This window comes from Hemibagrus wyckioides, linkage group LG05 (genome assembly GCF_019097595.1).
Source record: "Hemibagrus wyckioides isolate EC202008001 linkage group LG05, SWU_Hwy_1.0, whole genome shotgun sequence".
NCBI classification, from domain to species: domain Eukaryota; kingdom Metazoa; phylum Chordata; class Actinopteri; order Siluriformes; family Bagridae; genus Hemibagrus; species Hemibagrus wyckioides.
Window position 1 is genome coordinate 28,701,759 of NC_080714.1, and position 12,500 is coordinate 28,714,258.

At 41.9% G+C, this 12,500-nt stretch overlaps 2 protein-coding genes across 3 annotated transcripts in view; both read right to left on the reverse strand.

The window, feature by feature from the left end:
• Nucleotides 1–5,097, reverse strand: part of sin3b (SIN3 transcription regulator family member B) — a 10,845-nt gene extending 5,748 nt beyond the window's left edge. Inside the window, exons 1-8 of one of the 2 annotated variants that reach the window (XM_058390494.1) lie at nt 4,507–5,097; nt 2,293–2,399; nt 1,470–1,623; nt 1,084–1,380; nt 819–971; nt 619–741; nt 109–198; nt 1–27 (exon numbers count right to left, since the gene is read on the reverse strand). The exon at nt 1–27 is cut by the window's left edge and continues 92 nt beyond it. In XM_058390494.1, coding sequence (XP_058246477.1) covers nt 1–27; nt 109–198; nt 619–741; nt 819–971; nt 1,084–1,380; nt 1,470–1,623; nt 2,293–2,399; nt 4,507–4,608 — 1,053 coding nt within the window. In that variant the 5' untranslated portion in view covers nt 4,609–5,097. Of the gene's footprint in view, nt 28–108; nt 199–618; nt 742–818; nt 972–1,083; nt 1,384–1,469; nt 1,624–2,292; nt 2,400–4,506 lie in introns of both variants that reach the window. The other variant, XM_058390493.1, reaches the window with a different exon arrangement.
• Nucleotides 5,098–9,386: 4,289 nt separating this feature from the next.
• xpr1a (xenotropic and polytropic retrovirus receptor 1a) overlaps nt 9,387–12,500 on the reverse strand; it is a 77,989-nt gene continuing 74,875 nt past the window's right edge. Inside the window, exon 15 of the mRNA XM_058390329.1 lies at nt 9,387–12,500. This exon is cut by the window's right edge and continues 457 nt beyond it. The gene's annotated coding sequence lies outside the window, so the exon portion shown is untranslated.

A 12,500-nucleotide genomic window follows, 5' to 3' on the forward strand; every position in this document is an offset into this window, starting at 1 on the left:
CTCCTGACTCTTAAACAAACGCCGAACCTGGTAGCACAGAGAAGTCTCTTTAGGGGTGATGACAGAGGATGGGACCGGTACAACAAGTCTCTGACACTACACAGTTACCTTGTCAAAGAAAGTGAACTCGCGGAGAACTCCATGCTTCCCAACCGAGGCGAAAGACTGGTCTTTGGAGCAGGAGAACTTCATTTTCTTCTGTGGTGAAAGAAATATATATTCGAATACATCTGTCTAAACCTGTACTGTTCAATTTAAACATCTCTCACATCAACCACCAGCAGAGGCTTAAAAAAACCACTAATCCAGTGTTTATGATAATTAATATGTTTTATTGGTGTTTAGTGAGTGTGTAATGACGGCATGTTGGAAAGTGACGAGTTGTTTACAGCATTTCATACACTTGCTGTTAATTTCTCCTTTGTTAACTCGCACTGTATACTGTCCACACACACACACACACACACACACACACACACACACACACACACACGTAGATAAGAAGCAAAGGAAGGAAGAAATGAAAGGAAATGAGACGGGGGGGGGAGATGACTCGAAGACAGAGATACAGGTGGTTTCCAGGATATAGAACAGGTGTGTTAGGAGGTGGGGTCATACCTTCAGCAGCGGCGTCATATGAGGCAGCAGGAGTGGGCGTGGCCTTTTCTTGCCCTGCTTGTTTAACTCCTCCTCGTCTATCTTCTTCACCTGCTCCTTGCCCGTTAGAGAGCCGCTAGTAAACTGGAACACACAAATGCTGCATTACACACCTGCTGCACACACACACACACACACTCACCACAATGTTCTCTTCTCACCAGCGATCTCTTGGCATCAGGAAGAAACTGTCCAAACTCTGCCAGCAGGTCCTCCTGTCCTTTAAACAAACTAGCCACTTTGGAAAAAACCTCATCCTCCGTCATCCCCGAACTCGTCCTGCTCCTGTTCTCCTTCAGCTCCAGCTGCTCTTTCTGCAACACACACACAGGCTGTCAGTCTGATCTTTATTATTATAATTATAAATCTCAGCAGAATTATATAATTCCACTGTCTAACTCCGCCCCCTTCTCTCCCATCATCTACCTGATAGGTGTGCAGGATCTCCAGGAAGGACCTGTAGATTTCTGGATGGTCCAGGAATCGGCTCTTGATCTTGTTGACGTAGCTGATGGCGCTATCAAACTCCACAGGACTCGCTTCCTGTGAAGCGGGCGGAGATGCCGACGATGTGGCGGGCTGCGATTGGCTAGGCAGGGGAAGGGTGAGTCGTCCAGGCGGTTCTGGCGGGACTCCGGACGACGGCGAGGCGCTCTGAGGCGACGCCACCGTCTCGCTCTGAGCCGAACTGGACTCGGCGCTCTTTGCTTTGCCAGGAGAAACCTGCTGTGGAGAAGAGATCAGGGCGTTAATGCAAACGGCGCTGGGTGAAACGACATGTTATATTTAGAAGGTCACATGAGGTCATTTACCTGTGGACTGAACGGCGACTGCAGGAAGGCCATTCTGTTTTTCGGGATTTCTATCCGATATCCAGGAGGCAGAAAGGCATTGAAGCCCAGCACGAGGTCCGGGTGTCCGTGGAACAGCTGAGACACGCGGTTTATTACGCCCGGTGTATCGATGCTGCGGTGCACAAAGTCAACTCGACCAATCAGCAAACAGTTATCAACTAATCAACCAATCAGGGAGCATTCTTTATAGAAACAACCACAGAACTACATTTTAATTACGTTTTTAAAGAAGAGGTCAGAGATATTACAAAAACATCTCATTTGTTATTAAGAATGTTATTAATGAACAGCTAAAACCACCTGGTTTCCTCATCTGACGACATTTCTAAACTAAAGCGATGATTTAGCTAGAGTGAACAGCTCACACCAAACGGTACGAACAGCTCAAGGGTTGCTCAAGGGTCCAGATGAAAAGCTAAAACTGCCCTGGTTGTTACTAACATCGAAACAAACAGCTGGAAGGGTTTCTTAAAGCAAAAAACCACACCCGAACAGCCAGCAAGTGAAAAGTGTTATTAATGAACAACTAAACCCCTTGAAAAGCCCAAACAGCTAGCTCTACATGGCTTGACAGGTTTCCTGTTACTCCTTCTCATCTGAAGACATTTCTACATTCTATAAATCATGACTTTCTGGTTTTAAAAAAAAACCCAAGTGAGTTCAACTATGTGTGTATTTAGAATCTACAAAACAATGAATAAAATGATTTAAAAGTAACTTAAAAAGCAGCAAATATGTTTAGAAGACACTTCTGAATGATGTATGTGGAAATGTCCATCACCTCTGAGACTTAAACTCCTTCATGATGTCCAGGAACTTGTTGTAGATCCCGGGATCGTTCGCGAACCGGATTTTAACCTGGTCCAGGTATGATAACGCATCTTCTACCTGCAGAAAAAAATCCGACACAAGAAGCGCACTTAATAATCGGATATTTGTGGAAATATTTAATTTCAATCAACATTAAAATCTCCTGATTACGTTAGCATAACGTGGGCATGTATGATCAGTATAGCTCCTCCCACTGTAAACAGCAGCAGGAAGTCACTCATGAAAGTCCATAGTACTTAAACTCTAGTGAGAAAGTTTTGGACACTGTATGGAGGCGGATCGGCTCAACACGTTAAAGCGGCAGTAAGTAAAACCAGTAGCGACAAGGTGTGTTTAGTCAACAGCCTGTGATTGGTCGATTGTCGTGTCAGCCAAATGATGGCTGATGATTTATTAATTAAAGGAACCAGACTTCCTTTCCATTGCCTGTTAAACCATGTCACAGGAGGTTGTTCATTTGGACTTTTGTTCATTTGTCTTTTTAGCTTTAATACCTCTTACAGCTGTTCATCTTTACTATAAAAACATCATTAGCAGTTCTGACTGGTCATCTGGACTGGTCATCTGTTTTTAAAGACCAAACAAACAGCCAAAACAGTCATGTTCAGTGTCGTAAAAACTAGAGCAAGCAGCTAACGGTGTTCTTAGAACTACAGTGAACAGCTAGAACGAATGAACTGTGAGCATTTAACTAAAACAGTTTCTTAGCTAAACTGTGAAGGAACAGCTAAACTCAGTGAAGAGTTTCAAACCTTGAGGGAACAGTTACATGTTTAAGGCCCAAGGCGAACAGTTCAATTTTCTTGAAGTGAAAACACAGACCTATAATGAACAACTGAGGAGTCTTATAAGGACCAAATGAACAGCATGCAGTGACGAATCATGAAGCGAACGGCTAAAACAGCTCCTTTTTTCCCGTAAAAGCCAAAATGAACAGTTAAAACAGATGAACAGCTAGCACTACACGGGTCAGTTAATAACTTTCCTGTTACTCCTCCAGGGATTTGTTTAGACAAATTGCTAAAAGCATTAAGGATGTTAAGAAGCATTAAGGATATTAAAGGATATTAAAACTAAGTGATCATTTAGAATAGCTAAAGCTACAGTGAACAGCCCACACAAAAATGATACGAACAGCTCAAGGGTTTCTCAAGGGTCCAGATGAAAAGCTAAAACTGCCCTGGTCGTCACTAACACACGAAAACAAACAGCTGGAAGGTTTTGTTAAGCAAAAAACAAACAAACAAAAAAAACAGCAAGTGAAGAGTGTTATTAATGAAGAGCTAAAACCTTCTGAAAAGCCCAAACGAACAGCTAAAACAGATGAACAGCTAGCACTACATGGATTAGTTAATAGCTTTGCCCTGTTACTCCTCCAGAGGTTTGTCAAAACTGAGATGAGCAGCTAATAGAGATCATTTAACAAACGAAAATGATGAGTTAGCTAGAGTGAACAGTTCACACAACAATGATACGAACAGCTCAAGGGTTTCTCAAGGGTCCAGATGAAAAGCTAAAACTGCAAGGATTTATACCAACACCGAAAACAAACAGCTGGGGGGGAAACGAACAGCCAGCAAGTGAAGATTGTTCTTAATGAACAGTTAAAACCTTCTGAAAAGCCCAAACGAACAGCTAGCTGTACACAGGCTTCCTGTTACTGCTGATGATGTGAATAAAAAAAACCCAGACGAAGAGCTAAAAATCCCCGGTCACGGTGAGAAGAATGACCGAGATAAGAGAGAAGTGTGGTGATGAAGAGCCGGAGGAAGAGCTCAAAGCGGTGTCTGAACACGAAGAGTGAACAAAAAGATCAGGGGTTTTTTTGTGACAGAAATGAAAGAAAGAAAGAAAAGTGAGTTAGCTGTGAGCTAGGATAAGCTAAACTGCTCCTGCAGGACCTCATCATCATCATCATCATCATCAGTACATTAATAATAACTAGTGTTATCAAACACACACAGACTTTGGAGGTGGAATGTGAAGTGGTGAGAGAAATAAATAAAAATAAATAAACAGTAAAGTTTCAGTCTGCGGAAGGCTCCCAGGTAGGAGAGGTGAAGCTAAAGCTAACGCTAATGCTAAAGCTAGGAGCTGGCTTTTTCAAGGCTCAGGCAGGACAACAATGGTGCAGTGAGGACCGTGTCTGCTCGGGGTGTCTCACCTTCAGCTTCTGGAAGTGCTGCTGGTGTTTCTGAGCGCTGAACGCTTTGTCCTGGATCTGGTTGATGTGCTTCGTGCTGCTGTGAGCCTGAATTTTCGCCATTGTGCTTCAGAGCAGCAGCAGCAGCAGCAGCAGCCACCAAACACCAAACCGGGATTATTCTATCTCTTTAACTCTCTCTCTCTCTCTGTGAAGAACAAGTTAAAATTAAAAAAAGAAGCAAAGAGATAGATATAGATGAGTCTGATCACTTTTACTATCTGCTGTTTCAGATGGCTGAGAGAGAGAGAAAAAATAAATAAATAAGGAAAGAAAGAAAAATCTTGGCCAAGTGGCAGAACGCCGGACCCTCGGCTCAAAAAAACTAGCTAAACTACCCGAGCATCGCTGCGCTTCTCTTTAAAACCCTTCTCGAACTACACACCGACAAACAAAACACCACTAAAAAAGTGTTACGGGTGCGGGATTTAGTACTGTTGTTATTATTATTATTATTTTAACGATTATTAAGAATATTTCAACAACTAAACCCGAACCGTGCCTGTCTCTTTAAATCTGGCCGCAGCTGAGCGCGCGGGCGAAAGGGGAGGGGAGGGAGGGAGCGCGACAAACTTGAACCGCGCACGCGCACGCATGTGGGGCGAAAGTGGGGCGGAGCTCGAGCTGGGGGAAGCCGAAACGAGGCGAAACTTGCCGAGTCGACGCGAATCTTGAACCTGTGAATGGAATTTGTTTGTTTGTTTTTGTGTTTGCTTATTTTAAAACATGCGTTATAAAAATAATTGATATACGGTATACTTTTAAATATATTTTTTAAAATGTGTGAATATTAGATGAAATAAAGACAGGTAATGCCGACATTATTATTTTATGCTACAAAAAGCCCCAAATGCGCATGCGCGAAGCCGAAACGAGGCGGAACTTGCCGAGTCGACGCGATTCTGAATCTATGAATGGAATTTGTTCGTTCGTTTGTTTGTGTTTGCTTATTTAAAAAAAAAATGCAATCTGAAACGAAGTAATACTGTAAATTTACTGCAATTTAAAAATAACTACTGTATACTTACAAATATTTTGAAATGTGTGAATATGAGATGAAATAAAGACAGGCCGAAACGAGGCGAAACTTGCCGAGTCGGCGCGAGTCTGAATCTATGAATGGAATTTTTTTGTTTGTGTTTGCTTATTGACAAATATGCATTCTACAACGTAATGATATATTTTTTAATCTAAATATACACAGTAATTTAAAATAAATACTGTATAAGTACAAATCTTTTAAAACGTGTAAATATTAGATGAAATGAAGACAGTAATACCGGCATTATAACAAAATAAATAAAAATAAATAAATAAATAAATAAAATTGCTAGAATAAAATAAACTTAAAGTATCATTAAGCCTTTACATTGTAATTCTGATGAGATATAGATGATTATTTACAAGTGATTTGATGCATAAATAAATATTTAGATTTTTTCTAAATTATTTTTTCTAAATTATTTATATGTATTTTTATATGTGTTTTCAGTTATCTGGCACAGATATAACGGGGGACAAACTTTTGCACCCAACTAGTTTGCTTTCTGTGTTCAGACACCTAAATATCCTGCGTCTAAGGCTCAAAATGCAGAAATATTTTAACTACAAAAAAATCGATTATTTTCATTGTTTTAAAGAATAATCACCTAAAAGCATTTTTATTTTAGCTACAAAAAAAGATGTGTAGGGCATGTTTAAGAGGTTAAAACCATGTGATCTCTGATTTGTTTTTTGGAAAAAGTGAAACATAAAGTGAAGGAAGTGAGAGAGGAAGTGGGAAAGTGATCAACGTACTAATAGTGAATAAAAGAAGATCATAAAGAGAATAAAAGGTGAAAGAAGCAGAGAGACGAGTAAAGGAGTGACAGTGAGGGAGGAAAGGAAAAAGAAAGGAGCGTGCATGGTAATGTAAGGCAGTGAACAAGGAAGTACAGAAGAGATAAGAGGAAGGAGGTGTGAAGAAGGAGGAGGAAGGACAGAATTCTAGTGAGTTATAAAGGAAGGAAGTGATGAAGTTATCAAGAGAGGAAGGAAGCAAGAGAAGAAAAGAGCTGATGGTTTTGTTACTGTGTGTCCAGTGAACCAGTATGGGTGAGATTCACTGACTTCAGAGCTGTTCTGTTAAAAACATCCTGGATAAGAGAGAGGGAGAGAGAGAGAGAGAGCGAGAGAGAATTAGAGAGAGAGAGGGAGAGGTGTATATGAAGGAGTGAGTAGGTAAAGGGGTGTCAATCAGCAAGTGAATAGAGTAAGTGAGAAAGGGGTGTACAGAATGAGTAGGGTGTAGGCAGTAGTGTATAGAGAGCAGTGAGTAGGGAGTATGGTGTGAGTAGGGTTTAGGGACTGAGTTGGGAGTAGGGTGTAGGGAATGAGTAAAGTGTAGGAAGTAGTGTGTAGGGTATAGGGAGTGAGTAATCTGTAGGAAGTATGAGTGAGTAGGGTGTAGGGAGTGAGTAGTGTGTATGGAGTGAGTAAAGTGTAGGGAGTGAGTAGTGTGTATGGAGTGAGTAAAGTGTAGGGAGTGAGTAGTGTGTATGGAGTGAGTAAAGTGTAGGGAGTGAGTAGGGAGTAAAGTGTAGGGAGTGAGTAAAGTGTAGGGAGTGAGTAGTGTGTATGGAGTGAGTAAAGTGTAGGGAGTGAGTAGTGTGTATGGAGTGAGTAAAGTGTAGGGAGTGAGTAAAGTGTAGGGAGTGAGTAGTGTGTATGGAGTGAGTAAAGTGTAGGGAGTGAGTAGGGAGTAAAGTGTAGGGAGTGAGTAAAGTGTAGGGAGTGAGTAGTGTGTATGGAGTGAGTAAAGTGTAGGGAGTGAGTAGGGAGTAAAGTGTAGGGAGTGAGTAAAGTGTAGGGAGTGAGTAGTGTGTATGGAGTGAGTAAAGTGTAGGGAGTGAGTAGTGTGTATGGAGTGAGTAAAGTGTAGGGAGTGAGTAAAGTGTATGGAGTGAGTAGTGTGTATGGAGTGAGTAAAGTGTAGGGAGTGAGTAAAGTGTAGGGAGTGAGTAAAGTGTAGGGAGTGAGTAGGGAGTAAAGTGTAGGGAGTGAGTAAAGTGTAGGGAGTGAGTAGTGTGTATGGAGTGAGTAAAGTGTAGGGAGTGAGTAGTGTGTATGGAGTGAGTAAAGTGTAGGGAGTGAGTAGTGTGTATGGAGTGAGTAAAGTGTAGGGAGTGAGTAGTGTGTATGGAGTGAGTAAAGTGTAGGGAGTGAGTAGTGTGTATGGAGGGAGTAAAGTGTAGGGAGTGAGTAGTGTGTATGGAGGGAGTAAAGTGTAGGGAGTGAGTAGTGTGTATGGAGTGAGTAAAGTGTAGGGAGTGAGTAAAGTGTAGGGAGTGAGTAGGGAGTAAAGTGTAGGGAGTGAGTAGGGAGTAAAGTGTATGGAGTGAGTAGTGTGTATGGAGTGAGTAAAGTGTAGGGAGTGAGTAGTGTGTATGGAGTGAGTAAAGTGTAGGGAGTGAGTAGTGTGTATGGAGTGAGTAAAGTGTAGGGAGTGAGTAGTGTGTATGGAGTGAGTAAAGTGTAGGGAGTGAGTAGTGTGTATGGAGTGAGTAAAGTGTAGGGAGTGAGTAGTGTGTATGGAGTGAGTAAAGTGTAGGGAGTGAGTAGTGTGTATGGAGTGAGTAAAGTGTAGGGAGTGAGTAGTGTGTATGGAGTGAGTAAAGTGTAGGGAGTGAGTAAAGTGTAGGGAGTGAGTAAAGTGTAGGGAGTGAGTAGTGTGTATGGAGTGAGTAAAGTGTAGGGAGTGAGTAGTGTGTATGGAGTGAGTAAAGTGTAGGGAGTGAGTAGTGTGTATGGAGTGAGTAAAGTGTAGGGAGTGAGTAGTGTGTATGGAGTGAGTAAAGTGTAGGGAGTGAGTAGTGTGTATGGAGTGAGTAAAGTGTAGGGAGTGAGTAGTGTGTATGGAGTGAGTAAAGTGTAGGGAGTGAGTAGGGAGTAAAGTGTAGGGAGTGAGTAAAGTGTAGGGAGTGAGTAAAGTGTAGTTAGTGATTAGGGAGTAAAGTGTAGGGAGTGAGTAGTGTGTATGGAGTGAGTAAAGTGTAGGGAGTGAGTAGTGTGTATGGAGTGAGTAAAGTGTAGGGAGTGAGTAGTGTGTATGGAGTGAGTAAAGTGTAGGGAGTGAGTAGTGTGTATGGAGTGAGTAAAGTGTAGGGAGTGAGTAGTGTGTATGGAGTGAGTAAAGTGTAGGGAGTGAGTAGTGTGTATGGAGTGAGTAAAGTGTAGGGAGTGAGTAGTGTGTATGGAGTGAGTAAAGTGTAGGGAGTGAGTAGTGTGTATGGAGTGAGTAAAGTGTAGGGAGTGAGTAAAGTGTAGGGAGTGAGTAGGGAGTAAAGTGTAGGGAGTGAGTAGGGAGTAAAGTGTAGGGAGTGAGTAGGGAGTAAAGTGTAGGGAGTGAGTAAAGTGTAGGGAGTGAGTAAAGTGTAGGGAGTGAGTAGGGAGTAAAGTGTAGGGAGTGAGTAGGGAGTAAAGTGTAGGGAGTGAGTAAAGTGTAGGGAGTGAGTAGGGAGTAAAGTGTAGGGAGTGAGTAGGGAGTAAAGTGTAGGGAGTGAGTAGGGAGTAAAGTGTAGGGAGTGAGTAAAGTGTAGGGAGTGAGTAGGGAGTAAAGTGTAGGGAGTGAGTAAAGTGTAGGGAGTGAGTAGGGAGTAAAGTGTAGGGAGTGAGTAAAGTGTAGGGAGTGAGTAGGGAGTAAAGTGTAGGGAGTGAGTATGGTGTAGGGAGTGAGTAGGGAGTAAAGTGTAGGGAGTGAGTAGGGAGTGAGTAAAGTGTAGGGACAAAGTGAATGAGTGCAGTTTGATTAAATGTCCTTTGATGTTTGTGCTGAAATAAAAAACTCAGAGACGGAGGCGGGTTTTAAAAATAGGCGTGGTTTATAAAACCAAGTTATGACATCATCACCAAAGTGTTGTACAGAAATAGAAACAAGAGCATGGTTTACAAGCATCATAGTTCACTCCACGTTTTACACACGACTCGGCAGGACGCGTTTTTCTTCTCCGTTGAACACACAAGGCTTTATTAATCTATCTATTATTAATATTATCCATCGATTAGCTAACGAACATCGTCACAGTCGGGAGAGTAAGAAACAGACACAACATCCAGATAGAAAAGATGCAGAAATATCAACAAGCACGGAACATCGTGGGTTTTAGCGTGCACAGAACCCCACACGGACTGATGCCCCCCCCCATGAGAACACACACGATGTCAGAGCTTGTAGGTGTATAAAAATGTCGTACAAAAAAACCCCCTCGCCTTTCTGAGGTTCACGACGCCGAGCGAGCGGACGCTGGGCGCTCATGAATATTCATCACACCTTCTTTCACCATGTGACCAAAACACGAACCCATGTAGAGACAAGTGCCGATATTTACATCCTCATCATATCACAACACTGTATTTCAGCACACTGATAGAACATGTAGCATCATTTCACTCACTTTGGCTAGAGTTAGCGATATGCTAGACAACTCCGTTAAACAAGGACTCGCTAATTATCTAGCTAAAATCAGCCTGTGATAACGCGCAGTCATGACACTTTTGGAAAAAGTATTTTATGATGTCCATAATTTGAGGAAATGTTGACTTTTCTGACGGTTGTGTATCATTTCCAAGGCAACTTTGTACTAGTTAGCTAAATTTATTCATTTCATTTAATGACTTTTTTTCACTTTTTATTTTAATCACTGAAACAGTGAACATAAAACGCACAAATGTATGACTTCAAGAGCCGTGTTTGCTAGCTAGCTAATATTAGGAGTTAATGTCATCAAGTCTGAAATCAGCGAATCAAATTTTCATTCTTTTCTTTGTCGACGCAGGGATCTGTCTCCTTCGGCAAAAAACAACAAGCTATGTAAAGGATTGGCACGTGGAATGGAAGGAGTCGACGTTTCCACAGTCACAAGAGTGTCACGCGCGAGACCCGAGAGTCATGCCGCTAATTGTAATACTGTTCTATCCATAAATAACGAGACAATAAATTACCCATCATTCCTACAGAAAATAAGTTAAATCTATTTACAGGGAAACATCGAAGAAGAAGCATGCAGGAGAGACAACCACTGGCACAGCGACGACAGAATTAGCATGTGTGTGTGTAAGTGTGTGTGTGTGTGTGTAAGTGTGTGTGTGTGTGTGTGGTAGCAGAGAAGCTCTTTGGTGGTTGGTGTCAGTGGATCATTTATGACACTGTAAAAAAGAAGAAGAAACGATTCATTTTTTAGACTTGTGAAGAAAAATAGCACACATTCTTCTAAAACGTTCATAAACATCTGCTTTTTTCCCCTATTTTCTTTTTTTCCCCACATTCTGACATTATTTGCGTGTTAGTAGACAACGAAGTGAGAGAAAGATAAAGAGAACCCGAGTGACACACTCTATCCGCGACTCTTTTCAGTGAATCAAATCACTCGGCTCAGCTCACCGATAAGAGTCGACTCTTCCGACTCCCATGTGGCTCATTGAAATTTGTGATATTTTAACCAGACATTTTTTTCCTTTTTTAAATAATAATAACAATAATATTAGTGATCATGACATCAATAAATTTCACTGCAAGAATAACAGAATGGATTAGATCTACAAAAAAAAAAAAAAAAAAGATTCACAAATGAGTCGACTCGTTAAAGTGAACGTGGTGAGTCGACTCTTTTGTGAATGACACGTCACGACGAGAGGCAAAAACAGTGATGTACAGAGAGAAGGAATGATAGATGGAGTGAGAGAGAGAGAGAGACATAGAAAGAGAGAGATTGTGCTCGCAAGATGCTAAACCCGAGAGTTAACAGATTTTAACAATAACCATGACAACATTAGCGTGAGTGCTAACTGTCAGACAGCTGGACAACTTGTGGTTTGGGATGAATGGGATAGAGTAATGACACACACACACACTCCTCCCGACGACATATGTGTGTGTGTGTGTGTGTGTGTCAGAGAAGCAGCGTGTCCACACACTCCATCCAGATGTCACTGTCGCTCTTCTGTGTGTGTGTATGTGTGTGTGTGTGTGTGTATTTATGTGTTGAAAAATAAATGACAACTTATCATAACATCACAATTGAAAACTAATACTAATACTAAACCTAATTCTAATAAATACACAGAAGGAAATTAGTGGCTGTGTCCCAAACCACTCAGTAGTGTGTTACATACTGACCACTAGCAGTGTGTACAGAGCTTGTATAAGCATTGGTCATGCATGAGTCTCCACACCTATGTAAAGGCTCCACCTCTAAAGCACTCATCTCACACAGGAGGCTCCATTTCAACATCCTGAAAGCTCCACCCTACAACCTCAATCATTTAAAACTGAGGCTCCGCCCACAATGACCCACCTCCTTAAGCTGTGTCGTATTGAAGGCTCCGTCTTTATACATCATGTCGTCTGTAAAGAAAGCACCGCCCAACAACCCAAATCATCTATAACTCAGGCTCCGCCCACAATGACCCACCTACTTAAACTCTGTGGTATCGAAGGCTCCGCCTTTATACATCACATAATCTGTAAAGAAAGCTCCACCCGCCATCCCTCTACATGGCCCAGCACATCAATTCGTCTGAAACGCGGTTCAGACCGGACTTTGTAGCTCACATCAGAAAGAAGAACATCATCACTAAGGCTCCGCCCTCAACTTTAGAAACCTAACAAAGAATTAACATGAGTTAAAATGGCTGAGTGAACACTCATGCTAGCCTCGGTAGGGTCGTGAGCGGTTTGGGACACAGCCGTTCCTACGTCAGAAGTCGCTTGCTAGGTCTTTATGGAAATTTCCAGTTTTTAAAAACCATCTGTAGGTCAGTCTGGCTCTTAAGAACATGAACAATATATAAAGACTAAAACGAAAATAAATCCGAACAGGAAGTGAGGCGGCCCTGCGTAGTGGACATGGTGCCCACGTGCACTTTCCCTGCAAGTGCTCTGTGAAGAAGCCATTACAAAAAGCACGAGTAGAAAAAAC